The 15,672-nt window shown below is 43.7% G+C and overlaps 1 protein-coding gene across 1 annotated transcript in view; it reads left to right on the plus strand.

Moving 5' to 3' along the window:
- The window catches only part of plcg2 (phospholipase C, gamma 2), a 65,786-nt gene that overhangs the window by 23,509 nt on the left and 26,605 nt on the right, over window positions 1–15,672 (plus strand). The window contains exons 2-4 of the mRNA XM_056281833.1: window positions 13,836–13,985; window positions 14,160–14,253; window positions 14,375–14,422. Coding sequence (XP_056137808.1) covers window positions 13,836–13,985; window positions 14,160–14,253; window positions 14,375–14,422 — 292 coding nt within the window. The remainder of the gene's footprint in view (window positions 1–13,835; window positions 13,986–14,159; window positions 14,254–14,374; window positions 14,423–15,672) is intronic.

Here is a 15,672-nt window from a genome sequence, read left to right on the forward strand (position 1 = left end):
AAGGGCCTTGGTCAGGGAGGTGACCAAGAACCCGATAGTCACTCTGACAGAGCTCCAGCTTTCCTCTGTGGAGATGGGAGAACCTTCCAAAAGGACACCCATCTCTTCAGCACTCCACCAATCAGGCCTTTATGGTAGAGTAGCCAGGCGGAAGGCTCTGCTCAGTAAAAGGCACATGACAGCCCGCTTGGACTTTGCCAGAAAGCACGTAAAGGACTCTCAGACCATGAGAAACAAGATTCTCTGGTCTGATGAAACCAAGATTGAACTCTTGGGCCTGAATGCCAAACGTCAAATCTGGAGGAAACCAGGCACCTCTCATCACCTTGCTAATACCATCCCTACAGTGAAGCGTGGTGGTGGCAGCATCATGCTGTGGGGATGTTTTTCAGCGGCAGGAACTGGGAGACTAGTCAGGATCAAGGGAAAGATGAATGGAGCAAAGTACAGAGAGATCCTCGACGTAAACCTGCTCCAGAGCGCTCAGGACCTAAGACTGGGGCGAAGGTTTACCTTTCAACACGACCATGACCCTAAGCACACAGCCAAGATAACGAAGGAGTGGCTTCAGGACAAGTCTGTGAATGTCCTTGAACCCCATCGAACATCTCTGGAAAGACCTGAAAATAGCTGTGCAGCGACGCTCCCCATCTAACCTTACAGAGCTCGAGAGGATCTGCAGAGAAGAATGGGAGAAATACCCCAAATATAGGTGTGGGGCCTGGGGTAATATTGGAACTGTTATGGACACGGGGCACCCCGTTTTCATTAGTTTGCATTGTTGGTCACATTAATTGGTTTGTTTATTTTCGGACTATTTATCACAATTTCAGCTCTATGAATGTGGGTTACATGTGAGGAGTTAATACAGGCACTTTAGGGCAGCTAGGGGTCCTCAGGAATAGGCGAGGCACATCAGTAAAGAGATCGCCTGCAGTGAAGTGACTGATGTGTCTGTCTCTGAATTATCAGATTAAAAAGATTGAAAACCCATGCACGCCTGGAAGTCCCTCTTTGTCCAAGTGTGCAACAAATATTGGAGGCACCGCTGGGATGATTAACGTTGCGTGGTGTGAGAAGGACGCGCACCGGATCGCCTTTGATTGACAGCGGGCACGCGCAGCGTCGGGAGCGCGGCTACATCATGGATCTGGAGGAGTTGGCAGAGACTTTGTCCGAGAGACTATGGCTTTTACAACGGGACCAGCTCAAAGAGGTGTGTGCTGAGGCAAAAATCCCGAGTGGAGATGTCATGACAAGGCGACTATTAATCAGACTAATTACAAAATCTATGGACAGTGTGATGGATGATGAAGAACAGGATGTTGCAACACATCATCTAAGGAAAATGTTGAAGCTGGTGAACCAGATGATAGGAAATACAGGGGATATTGATGAAGATAATACAGAAGGCACAGCACAAACCAGCCAGAAAACAGCTGAAGAGATGAGTTTCGCTGAAAAATACTCACAGCTCCAGCTAAGCAGTCAAGTCTTACAGGATGAAGTGAGGCGGCTGAGTGAAAGACTGAACAATGCACCTTCAAGTCAAGCTTCTGCTCCACAAAATGTAATGCCGACAGCTGTGAACTGGCCTCCAGAAGTGACAATAAAGAGAGATTTCAAGATCTGTGGTCAGATTCGGGAGAAGGAACAAAAGGACCAACTCTCATATACAAACCTGATGCATCAGATAGACAGAGGCCTGACTAGAGGACACAGTGAGGCTGACGTCATGGAAGCTGTGATCAAGTCAATCATTCCAGGTTTGAGTCTTCGTGACATGCTGAGATAAAAAGTGATCTGACCCTTCCCCAGTTGAAGGCCATATTAAAGGGACATTTCAAAGAGGACAGTTCAATAGATCTGTATCACAGGCTAATAAATATAACACAAGACAGCCGTGAGTCACCTCAAAACTTCCTCTTTAGAGCCATCGCGATAAAAGAGTGACTGCTGCTTGCGTCAAGAGATGTTGGGTCAGATGAACAGTACAGTCCCGAGCTCATCCAGAAGAAATTCTTGAGGTCAGTGGGTACTGGGCTGTTAAGTGACCATATCAAGTTTCAGATGAAGCCCTATCTCGATGATCGTAAAGTGACAGATGACATACTCATAGACAGAATGAATGAAGCAGCTAGTGTTGAATCAGAGCGACAATCCAAGCAAAGGAAAAACACAAGCAGCAAAGTCACAAAAGTAAACGAAATACAGACAGAGGTGCGGACCAGTCGGCAGGACCAGGGTGCAGATGAGACCAGAGTGGGGGTTCAAGAACAGTCAGCTGAAGTTGTGAAGCCAAAGAGTCATAAGGCACTGGCTGTCGCTAGTTCAAGAGACTCAGAACTTTATGATGAGGATGGAGGATGTAGAGCATGTCAGGAGGAGGGAACAGGTGACAAGTGTGAACACTGCTTTAAGTGTGGGCAAGCAGGGCACATCTCAAGGGGCTGTAGAGGACGAAAGAGGCTGACAGGGAAACCAGACAGCATGCAAGCCACAATTCAGACTGTTGCAGCAACAAACCCATTCACTACAAGCCAGGCTGAACCAGATGACAAGGTGAATGAGCTTCTGTGTGAGAGAATCAGGCAGCTGGAGGTGGAGTTAGAGGAAAATGGGAAGGCTGAACAGATTGTGGGTGCCACCTATGCCAGTCATCTCTCATTACACCGCCAGGCCAAGCTGAAAGCCCTTATTGGGAAAAAGTGTTTAGTGGATTGTTCATTCGAGGATGTAGCAACACAAGCATTGTGGGACACAGGCTCGCAGGTCACAATTATTAATGACAGATGGAGGAAATCCAGTTTCCCACACATACAGCTACGGAGCCTGGATGAACTCCTGAGTGAGAATGAGACCCTTGTTGGGAAAGCAGCAGATCAGACAGTTATACCCTTTGCTGGTTGGGGTGAGATAAAGTTCAAGCTTGGATCAAATCGGAGTCCACAACCACAGCTAATCGTGCCAGTGCTGGTCTCTAATGAACCGGGAGTAGCAGAGCCACCAATCATCGGCTACAATGTTATTGAGCATCTGGTGATGAATGGAATGGAGCAGCATCCAGAAGTCACACCTGCTGTAGTAAGAGACACTTTTTCCATCAATTGTAAAAAAGCAAATGTGTTGATAAACACAGTGCAGAGCAGTGACCAGAGTGACGAAGAGGGCGTAATTAAGGTGGAAGATTAAAGACAGTGATCCCTGCAGGGCAGACTAAGGAGGTTAAATGCAGTGTGAGGACGGGTCCCCTGTCCACAAAGCAGGAAGTCCTTTTTAAACCAGAGGAGGTGCCAAAGTGGCCGGAGGGGTTGAATATCCTGGAAACCATCATCGGCCTGCAGAAGGGAAACTGGTCTAAGGTAGCTATCCCTGTCACCAATGAGAGCCACCATGACATTATTCTCACCCCTCGCACAGTACTGGGACAACTACAGCAAGTCAAGGCTATTTATCCAGTGGGTGTAAGACCAGCTACTATGAGTGAGAACACAGCCAAAACATCCAGTGTGAGTAAAAACACAGCAGACACAGCCAGCGCTGCTGGAAAGCACAAAGAGGAAAACGGACAGCTGGACACAGGCTCATTTGATTCATGGGACCCTCCAGTGCCCATTGATCACCTGACACCAGACCAGCAGGTAAAGGTGAGACAGATGCTCAGAGAGGAGTGTGCAGCATTTTCTGAAAATGAGAACGATGTGGGCTGCATTCTATCTCTGCAGTTAAAGATCAGACTGAGTGACACAACTCCAGTAAGGCGCACCTACACCTCCATGCCCAAGCCACTCCACAAAGAGGTGAAGCAGTATTTGGAAGACCTACTGAACAGAGGATGGATTCAAAAATCCCGGTCCCCATACTCTTCACCTATAGTCTGTGTGCGCAAGAAGGATGGGAGTTTGCGTCTCTGCGTGGATTATCGTGAGCTGAATCAGAAATCCATTCCTGACCGCCACCCCATCCCTCGAGTCCAAGATCTGTTGAACAGCTTGAGCAGCAGTGCATGGTTCTCAGTACTGGACCAGGGCAAGGCCTATCATCAGGGGTTCATGGAGGAGAGCAGCAGACCACTGACAGCCTTCATAACACCCTGGCGCTTGTACGAGTGGGTAAGGATCCCATTTGGCCTGTTCTCGGCGCCAGCAGAGTTCCAGCGCAGTATGGAGGAGTGCCTCACAGGTTTGCGAGATGAGACATCACAGCTGTATCTGGATGACAATCTTATCCACAGTAAGACTTTTGATGATCATTTGTGTGATATGAGAGAGGTGTTACGCCGCTATCAAGCACATGGAGTAAAATTAACAGCAAAGAAGTGTGATGTGTTTAAAGAGCAAGTGAAGTTCCTGGGAAAAATTGTATCCAAAGATGGCTACTGCATGGATCCTACTGAGATAGCACCAGTACAAGCGCTCAAAGACCGCAAACCTGGGACTGTGGGAGACCTGAGAAAGATGCTGGGTTTCCTCTCATATTATCGGCAATATATCCCAAATTTCTCATGCACTGCTCAGCCACTGTACAGGTTGTTATCCATGGGAAAGGCATCAGAGCGTGGAGCCCAAAGGTCAAGTACAAGTAAGAGCAGAGGGAAACGCAAGAAATCAGACCAGCTCTCCTCTAGCCAGCCGATCACCTGGACAGAACAACACCAGAAAGTGCTCTGCCAGCTTCTAGAGTACCTGCTGCATCCACCACTCCTAGGTTATCCCGACTTTGAGAAGCCATTTGTGCTGCATTGCGATGCCTGTCAAGAGGAGCTTGGTGCAGTATTGTACCAGAGACAACAAGGCAAGCTGGTTGTCGTTGGTTATGGGTCGAGAACACTAACTGCTCCTGAAAAGAATTACCACCTCCATTCGGGCAAGTTGGAGTTTTTAGCAATGAAGTGGGCAATTTGTGAAAGGTTTCGTGAGTACCTGTATTATGCACCCTCCTTCACTGTCTATACCGACAATAATCCTTTAACTTATGTCCTAACCACAGCGAAACTGAATGCCACAACACACCGGTGGATTGCTGAACTAGCGGACTTCAATTTCTCAATCAAGTATCGGCCCGGGAAAGTGAATGGAGACGCAGATGGTTTGTCACGTATGCCACTCAACATGGAGCAGTACATGCACACATGTTCACAGGAAATGGAGCCAGAGGTAATAACAACTGTCACACAGGCCCTCCTACTTGAGTCCCACGAGCATGAGCCTTGGTTGTGTCCAATCACCATCACTACAGCATGTACTGATGCAGAACAAGAGCGAATAACATCCCCGGTGGCAGAAATCTCCACAGAGGGCCTAAAGAGAACACAAGAAGAGGATCCAGTTATTGGCAAGGTGCGAGAGTATGTCATGACAGGGCAGTGGCCTCGTCTGGGGGGAAGAGACCAGCGTGATGACATCTCTGTGTTAATAAGGGACAGAAACAAGCTGTGTGTCAATGAAGATGGTATCCTGTACAGAAGGTCAGCAGAGCGAGACCAATTGGTGCTGCCGAAAACATTCCACCAGCTAATCTACAGGGAGCTGCATGAGGAAATGGGGCACCTCGGAGTGGAGCGCACACTCAGTTTGATCCGTGACCGATTCTATTGGCCGCATATGCGGAGGGATGTGGACCATTATGTGACCAAGATGTGTCGCTGCCTGAAACGGAAGCACCCAAACAGGCTGACTAGAGCACCGCTGGTTAATGTGGTGACCACATACCCCTTTGAGATGGTGTCAATAGATTTCCTGCACCTGGAGAGCTGTAGAGGAGGATATGAGTACATCCTAGTTGTAATAGATCACTTCACGCGCTTCGCCCAGGCATACGCATGCACCAATAAGTCAGCGAAGACTGCTGCTGAAAAGATCTTTGGAGACTTTGTGCTCAAGTTTGGATTTCCTGCCAAGTTGCACTATGATCAAGGCAAAGAGTTTGAGAATAAGCTCTTTTCCAAGATGGAAGAATACTGCAGTATTCAAGGCTCACGCATGACACCTTACCATGCAGCAGGAAATGGTCAAGCAGAGAGATTTAATCGAACACTCCTCTCCATGCTCAGAAACCTCACGGCGGAAGCCAAATCAGATTGGAAAAACTCCTTGGCCAAAGTGGTACATGCGTATAACTGTACGCGCAGTGAAGCAACCGGATATGCCCCATATTACCTCCTCTTTGGTAGAAACCCTCGGCTACCAGTGGATATAATGTTTGGCTTGATACCAAGTGATCAGAGCACATCTCACAATGAGTATGCCAGTAAATGGAGAAGGCGGATGCAAGAGGCATATAGGCTGGCATCAGAGACAGCTCAGAAGGAGCAAAAGAGAGCAAAGAAACAGTATGACCGGAAGACATATGGAGTGGAACTACAGCCAGGGAGTAGAGTACTGGTGCAGAACTTCAAGGATAAAGGAGGACCCGGGAAGCTCAGGTCTTACTGGGAGGATGAAGTCTACATGGTGATTGAGAGGAAGCACAAGGATAGTCCTGTCTACGTAGTACGACCCGAGAGAGCAACAGGAAAGACTCGAGTCCTGCACAGGAACCTGTTACTGCCCTGTGATTTCCTGCCAGTTGAAGAAGGCAAGCAGGAAATGAGGAAGAGGAAGTCAAATACAGACAAGAGGAAGAAAAGGCAGGTGAAACAGGAGAGAGGCTCTGACAGTAGCTCAGAGGATGAAAATGACTGGAGATTCACCACCACTCGGCCATCAGAACCATTCAACCGGGTCAGAACCCAGCTGAGAGTGGAAGCAGAGGAATTCCAGCCACGAGCAGCTGACAGAGAAGTGGAGCGAGGTGGAGAGGGAGAGGAACACCCAGAGGAGGATGAGGACGGCAGGATGGAGCCAATGGTGGAGAGTAGAGAAGCAGCAGGGGCAGAGCGGGAGGCATCATCTGATGAAGCAGAGGAGCCACACTCTGAGCAGGAGTCGTCATCTGATGAAGCAGACGAGAGGGACCCTGGGCCACAATCTCCTCCCACAAGAAAGTATCCTTTGAGACTCAGAAACCCACCCAAGACACTCACATACAACACATTAGGTCAACCATCAGTTACACACAGACACAAATGATGTTTACAGTAGAAGACACAAGTTCATAGTTACAGGTTGAGTTCATTGTTGTGACTATTTAAAAGAGAGTTCATAATAGTATCTAAGATTGGAAAAAAAAAGAAAATTCATGTAGTATAGTAAGTGATTTTTGTTTGTTTAAAAAGTAAACTACCAGAGTTCAGACCACTGACACATAGAAGATACTCAAACATGTGTGAGGCATATAACAGTACATGTGGGTCTGTGTAATGGCTTATGGGGTAGAAAAAGGATTAAAATCTTTCAGTCAGAGATGCATAGCCCGCCTAAAGAGCGGAGTAGCACTTCAGATATCACCTGGCCAGTGGTGTCTGTTGCTGACCCATGACATAAAGAGGGAGATGCATGTCAGGTCAAAGACTGTTGTTGTACAGAGCATATCCCTAAAGGCTGACTCCCACAAGCTACCACGATAACTCACCTGTTGAGAACATGAGACTCTGGGAGATGTATAATGTCGAGACGACATTCATTTTTGCAGGGGAGAGTGTGGGGCCCGGGGTAATATTGGAACTGTTATGGACACGGGGCACCCCGTTTTCATTAGTTTGCATTGTTGGTCACATTAATTGGTTTGTTTATTTTCAGACTATTTATCACAATTTCAGCTCTATGAATGTGGGTTACATGTGAGGAGTTAATACAGGCACTTTAGGGCAGCTAGGGGTCCTCAGGAGTCCTCAGGAAAAGGTGAGGCACGTCAGTAAAGAGATCGCCTGCAGTGAAATGACCGAGTGACTGATGTGTCTGTGTCTCTGAATTATCAGATTAAAAAGAGTGAAAATCCATGCATGCCTGGAAGTCCCTCTTTGTCCAAGTTTGCAACACAAGCTTGTAGCTTCATACCCAAGAAGACTTGAGGCTGTAATCGCTGCCAAGGGTGCCTCAACCAAGTACTGAGTAAAGGGTGTGAATACTTATGTACATGCAATATTTCAGTTTTTTATTTTTAATCAATTTGCAAAAATTTCTATTAAACCTTTTTCACTTTGTCATTATGGGGTATTGTATGTAGATTGATGAGAAAAAAAGGAATTTAATCAATTTTGGAATAATGCTATAACATTACAAAATGTGGGGAAAGTGAAGGGGTGTGACTACTTTCCGGATGCACTGTATATATATGTGTGTGTGTGTGTGTGTGCGTGTGTGTGTGTATGTATGTATGTATGTGTGTGTATATACAATATATATACAAACCCCAATTCCAATGAGGTTGGGACATTGTGTAAAACATAAATAAAAACAGAATACAATGATTTGAAAATCCTTTTCGACCTATATTCAGCTGAATACACTACAAAGACAAGATATTTAATGTTCAAACTGATAAACTTTATCGTTTTTTGTTGTTGTTGCAAATATTCACTCGTTTTGAATTTGATGTCTGCAACACGTTCCAAAGAAGCTGGGACAGGGGCATGTTTACCACTGTGTTACATCACCTTTCCTTTTAACAACACTCAATAAGCGTCTGGGAACTGAGGACACTAATTGTTGAAGCTTTGTAGGTGGAATTCTTTCCCATTCTTGCTTGATGTATGACTTCAGTTGCTCAACAGTCCAGGGTCTCCGTTCTAGTATTTTGCGCTTCATAATGCACCACACATTTTCAATGGAAGACAGGTCTGGACTGCAGGCAGGCCAGTCTAGTACCCGCACTCTTTTACTATGAAGCCACGCTGTTGTAACACGTGCAGAATGTGGCTTGGCATTGTCTTGCTGAAATAAACAGAGACGTCCCTGAAAAAGACGTCGCTTGGATGGCAGCATATGTTGCTCCAAAACCTGTATGTACCTTTCAGCATTAATGGTGCCTTCACAGATGTGCAAGTTACCCATGCCATGGGCACTAACACACCCCCATACCATCACAGATGCTGGCTTTTGAACTTTGCGCTGATAACAATCTGGACGGTCCTTTTCCTCTTTAGCCCGGAGGACACGATGTCCATGATTTCCAAAAACAATTTGAAATGTGGACTTGTCATACCACAGCACACTTTTCCACTTTGCGTCAGTCCATCTCAGATGAGCTCCGGCCCAGAGAAGCCGGTGGCGTTTCTGGGTGTTGTTGATATATGGCTTTCGCTTTGCATGGTAGAGTTTTAACTTGCACTTGTAGATGTAGCGACGAACTGTGTTAACTGACAATGGTTTTCTGAAGTGTTCCTGAGCCCACGTGGTAATATCCTTTACAGAATGATGTCAGTTTTTAAAGCAGTGCCGCCTGAGGGATCGAAGGTCACAGGCATTCAATGTTGGTTTTCGGCCTTGCCGCTTACGTGCAGATTTCTCCGGATTCTCTGAATCTTTTGATGATATTATGGACTGTAGATGATAAAATCCCTAGATTCCTTGCAATTGTATGTTGAGAAACGTTTTTCTTAAACAGTTGGACTATTTGCTCACGCAGTTGTTCACAAATTGGTGAACCTCACCCCATCCTTGCTTGTGAACGACTGAGCCTTTCGGGGATGCTCCTTTTATACCCAATCATGACACTCACCTGTTTCCAGTTAACCTGTTGTGGTGGAATTTTAAAGAAGTCAGAGCCCAGTTTCTTAATGAACAGATCAGAAAGGTTTATTTAGAGATAGAAAAGACATACATTTACCTCTGGCCAGGGAGACAGGAGAAAAGAGAGAGCTTTTGTGCTCCAACACTGGTATTTATACGTTCACAACAAAAGGGTCAGGCGAAGGTGTCACAGTTACAAAGGAGGAGGGGGAGGGCTCAGTGTGGAAACCGTGGGAGTTGTAGTTTTCTTTAAGGAGAAGCTTAGGTTGAGCTAGTAGGAAACTTGTACTGACATTGATAAAACAATAAATCTCATGAAAATTCCTCCTTTTTATCAATTCAGAACTTTTAAAAATAGAAAATACATGGAAATACCAGAAATCAAATCACCACTATCTTCAACTAAGGTGATTGAATAGTCTAGCTCTTTTTACAGGCCCGTTTAAACCTTTTACATTCCAGCTGATAAACTGTACACCAGCCTTACTAGTTCTATTTTCCATATTTAGCCAGGAATGGTAGAGTAGCAGTGATGACAGTGACAAAATAAATACGTGGTTGTAATAGAATGCACGGCCTCATGAATAACATCTCTAAGGAAAACAAAAGAAAATACACATTGTGAAAAAAAACCTAGGGGTGCCCCTTCCCATAACCCTGTCCCTCATCTCAAACAGGAACAAAAACCGGTTTGGGTCTGATAAGAATGCTAAACGAGGTGGTCTTTGAAAACCCCTCTCACACCCCCATTTTCAGGAAAACAAAAGGTTTGGAAAAGCCAAACAAAACCTCCCCCAGCTTTTATATCCCCTTTTAAGCAACTCTCAAGGACTTGCAACTTCTAACCCCCACCTTGAAACAACACAAAATGGCCAGACGGACAAACACGGAACAAATTATGAACACATACACAAACAAGTCATGTCAAACACAAAAGTCAGTCAGGGTCAGTCAAGGTGCGGTTTGGTACCAATGGTAATTCTGTCTATTTCCAATCAGACAGGTTTTTTTTTTTATTATTTAAAAGCTTGGAGACTCCTTCAGTCCGTTTTAATAGAAAGGCCTGCTTACTTAGCATACTCACACAACATTCACACATCAGACTCACATCCATCCCATCTAGACACAAGAGCCTATATTTTCCTTAATCCTCAGAACTTTGCAGTTTTATTTCCTTCAATTTATAGAACTTACAACTTATCTTCTATCTCCTACCCCTTCTTTACCAACCTGCATACATCATTCTAATCCACATCCACATAGCTTCACCAATCACTTTCTAAAATCTTTCTTAGTTCTGTGCCTATACTTTCCATTAGACTATTTGAATCTCCACATAGGTGTGACTCTAGTTCCAAGTGTAAAAGGCAAAAAATATTACAGCTTATAAACCCATCCAACTTTCTCCTTTCCCTGTCATGTATTGGAATATTTAGACCCCAATACCTGAGAGAGAGGCGAAGACAGAATTGTTAGGTTACTGGTCTCATCGCATTTAAGTAGTTATTTCATTATTGACATCGTAATGAAAGGATCGCCAATCTGGATTCCATGTGACTATAGGGAGGGGGGGGTCAGTTTAATGTATCTAGACCCTTGCGGTAGTTTGATTGAAGTTTACAAATATTCTTTTCAATTTGTTTAGGAAAATTGTGTAGATTACAGGGCACTCTACAATTTCTGTAGCTGTGTCCAGGCTCTTTGCAATTGAAACATTTGAATGTACTGTTCCTGCCCTCCCCCCTGCCACGATCACCCGGCTTCACACCAGGTGGTTGCGGAGGACTCTGGTGAGCTACAGATGGGATAGATTTCTTCAATGAATTGGTTTATTCTAGTTGTAACCTGGCGCTAATTCTAGCTATTAATTTGGATTGCAGGAGATTGCATCTGTGAACGGATTCAATTCCCACAATTCAAAAGAACGCCAGTCAATCATAACTTCTGCATCTTGTGGAGAGTTCTCAAAATTTTCCAGTTCTTCTCTAACTAGTTCTAAAGTTTCCAAATCAAATGGGCCATTTTGTGGGAAAGACGTATGTGCTCTCCACAATTTTATCTGTGACACTACAGCCGGAGAAAATGCAGCCGCCATTGCTTTTGACGGTCCACGTAATTCCATCGTACTGCAGGGTAAAACTTAAGTTTCCAGAAAAGAAAAAGAGCGGAATAGCAGAAAGGAGAGACAATAGAAGGCCCAAACATACAAAGACAGGATCCTCTGACTCACAGACACATTAGACAGACAGTTGAGCTCACAGAAATGTTTTGCCTTGTTACCAAAATATTGCGCGTCTTTCCCTTGTTATGACCACGTTACCATAACCGTCCATAACCGCATTGACATCGCAGGCTGTGACCTCGGTTAACACAGCATAAGGCCTTTACTTTTAATCAGAAACGTCCATTACCGCATTGACATCGCGGGCTGTGATCTCAGTTAACACAGCATAAGGCCTTTATTTTAATCAGAAACGTCCATTACCGCATTGACATCGCGGGCTGTGACCTCAGTTAACACAGCATAAGGCCTTTATTTTAATCAGAAACCAAATTTGATAGGCATAAGCTTTGTTGCTGAACAACTATGACCGAGTTGGCCTATGTGGAGCCTGCTCCAGACACGATCACGGGTTTTTAAGGAATCCGGCCCAACCCAACCTACCCTATTGTTTTAAAACACAGAACATATAACACAAAAGAAACTGCCATTAATAAACAAGGCTCAAACTCCCAAAATGTAGGTTCGAAACAAACGTTTTAGACGCGATCAAGTTACCTGAAATTGGAGTCCTGCAGCAACAAGGCAGGCTATTAATGTGGCCAAAAATGCAGTTTTTTTAATAAATAAAAAAATGATTTTAAGAGCAGATTGGAATCCTCGTCGCCATCTGTGGTGGAATTTTAAAGAAGTCAGAGCCCAGTTTCTTAATGAACAGATCAGAAAGGTTTATTTAGAGATAGAAAAGACATACATTTACCTCTGGCCAGGGAGACAGGAGAAAAGAGAGAGCTTTTGTGCTCCAACACAGGTATTTATACATTCACAACAAAAGGGTCAGGCAATGGTGTGACAATTACAATGGAGGAAGGGGAGGGCTCAGTGTGGAAACCATGGGAGTTGTAGTTTTCTTTAAGGAGAAGCTTAGGTTGAGCTAGTGGGAAACTTGTACTGACATTGATCAAACAATAAATTTCATGACACTGTTCACCTGTGGAATGTTCCAAACAGGTGTCTTTTAAGCATTCCTCAACTTTCCCAGTCTTTTGTTGCCCCTGTCCCAGCTTCTTTGGAACGTGTTGCAGGCATCAAATTCAAAATGAGTGAATATTTGCAAAAACCAATAAAGTTTATCAGTTTGAACATTGAATATCTTGTCTTTGTAGTGTATTCAATTGAATATAGGTCGAAAAGGATTTTCAAATCATTGTATTCTGTTTTTATTCATGTTTTACACAACGTCCCAATTTCATTGGAATTGGGGTTTGTATATGAGCAGCAGTATTTTAAAGTTTATTCTGTGACACACTGGAAGCCAGTGCAGAAATCTGAGAATTGGTGTAATGTGTTCGTTCAGCTTTCTTTGTCTTTGTTCAGACCCTATAGAAGCCCTTTTTTTTACCCCTTCTTCAGAGACACTCGAATAAAGACCATTACAGTAGTCTAAACTTCTGGAAATAAATGCATGGGTAACTTTTTCTAAGTTTTTTTTTTTACATGAATCCTCAAAATCTTGCTATATTTTTAAGGTAATAAAAGGCTGGTTTTGTTATTGACTTGATTGGTTCTTAGTAGTCAAAGATAGGGAGCCAATGTTATTGATTTATGAATGCCATTACACAATGGCATTCATAAATCAACACCATGGCAGTTGTGAATATGTGGTGATTCAATTGAAAAAAAAAATTGAATCCTGAAATTCTCCTCTACCTTACAATGCTGTTCCGGTGAATTTCAGAGAAAACTTTCCTTTGTATCGCTGAAAACTGAACTGAATCATGTGTTTTTAACTTTTTAAAAAATGCACATTGTATCCAATTTCAAATAGTTATGTTTTCAACGTAAAGAATATTTTATGACGATACTATGTTGGCAATATGTACATTGTTACGTCATGCCAATAAAGCCATTTGAATTAAATTGAATACTATGTGTGTAACTCTCTTAAAAAAGAAAATCTTTATTTCAGCTTTGAGATTCAAGATTTTTTTCTGCCCCCCCAGTGGACCTGTTTGAGATCAGAGAGATTCGTCCGGGGAGAAACTCCAAGGATTTCGACCGCTTCAAAGATGGGAAGGATAAGCATAATGAAAACACCTGCTTCACAATCTTCTATGGCTCCCAGTTTGTCCTAAATACCTTGAGCCTTGGAGGTGAGTTCTTCATGTGCTGAACACTGTGATTGCTTGCCTTGTTAAAAAAAGAAAAAGAAAAAAAGAAGTAGATATATACCCCAGCTAACTTTTGTTTTGACAGGGAAATTGCTTTTTTCTTAGACTTTTGGTAAATTAACGCATTATTGAATACTTGTTTATGTTGATTACCAGCTGACTCCATGGATGACGCAGAGAAATGGCTCACAGGACTGGAATTGCTAAGGCAAGAGACACTGATGGCCCCCACTCCTGATATAACTGAGAGGTAGATACAAGCACATACACACACACACACACACACACACACAAACCACTGATTAATACGTATGTGATCAATGGTTTGTTATCATCTTACAGCAACTCTTGTTTTGTTATTTTGACTCTAGTTGGCTGAGGAAGCAGATGTACTCTGTCAGCCAGACCAAAAAGAACAGGTACAGTATCCCTCTTTGTTTTTGTCCTGTTTTTTTATTATTCTCTACTTGCAAATAACATTCCAGTCTTTGTCAAATTAGTTCTCGAGCTATTTTTTGTTTTGTTTTGTTTGGAACATATAGAAATTGCTATATAAATTGAAATACATGAGGTGACGAGAGAAAAAGGTACCACAAAACGTGGCAGAGGCGGCACACCAGATTGAAATATAAAATAAAGGCTCAAAAAGACATCACCTCATGTTCACCATTTTTACTTTGGCCGGGTTAAAGTGTTTTGGCTGTTATAGCCTTTGTCAGAGCATATTTAGTGCACTGCAAAACCAGGTTAAATACCGCCACCTACAAAGGTCACCCCACCAGATGGGTAGGCGAGGTACAAAAGTGCAGAGTGCAAAATAAAAAACATCAGATAGTACATAGGTCAAAGATCAGCAGACATGTCATTATAGTAAGTGATCATAATTGAAATTGATCAATTATAAATCATAATCACATAAGATGAACAGACTATGGACAAGATTTCGTATGAGAGGCCACAAATACAGCAAATATTAAGCTGAGAATAGACACAGCAAAACACAATAGATGGGCCCATCATAAAGCCACACACGCTTTACTGGTAGTTCTTGATGTCGCCAGTCTCTATACATGCATAACTCATGGTGTTGGTGTCGAGACTGCAGCCAGCGTCTTACTGTCACGTGAGGGCTAAACACCCCCAAATTACTTTTTGTTGGACATTTTAAATTTGGTATTAATTAAAACTTTCAGAAATGATGACAAGTTCTACTTACAGACTCTGGGCACAGCTGTGGCACCCAACTTTGCCAGTCTAGTTGTAAGACACCGGGGATCTATCCATCTACATAATGCAGTCAAAAAGTCGTATTTGCCCCATATAAAGCTTTGGAAACGCTACATCAATTATGTTCTGTTATTTTGGGATTCCTCAAAAGATCAACTTGACGCATTTGTGTCTTACTTGAATAACGGCTCTAACTCTCTGAAATTCACAATGGAGAGTGACCCGAAGAACATAAATGTTTTAGGCCTCAAGATCATGAAAGAGGTGTCTGGGCAGTGTAGTGGTCTATTCCGTTGCCTACCAACATGGGGATTGCTGGTTCGAATCCCCATGTTATCTCTGGCTTGGTCGGGCGTCCTGACAGACACAATTGGCCGTGTCTGTGGGTGGGAAGCCAGATGTGGGTATGTGTCCTGGTCGCCGCACTAGCGCCTCCTCTGGT

Source organism: Lampris incognitus, chromosome 6 (assembly GCF_029633865.1).
Source record: "Lampris incognitus isolate fLamInc1 chromosome 6, fLamInc1.hap2, whole genome shotgun sequence".
Taxonomy (NCBI): domain Eukaryota; kingdom Metazoa; phylum Chordata; class Actinopteri; order Lampriformes; family Lampridae; genus Lampris; species Lampris incognitus.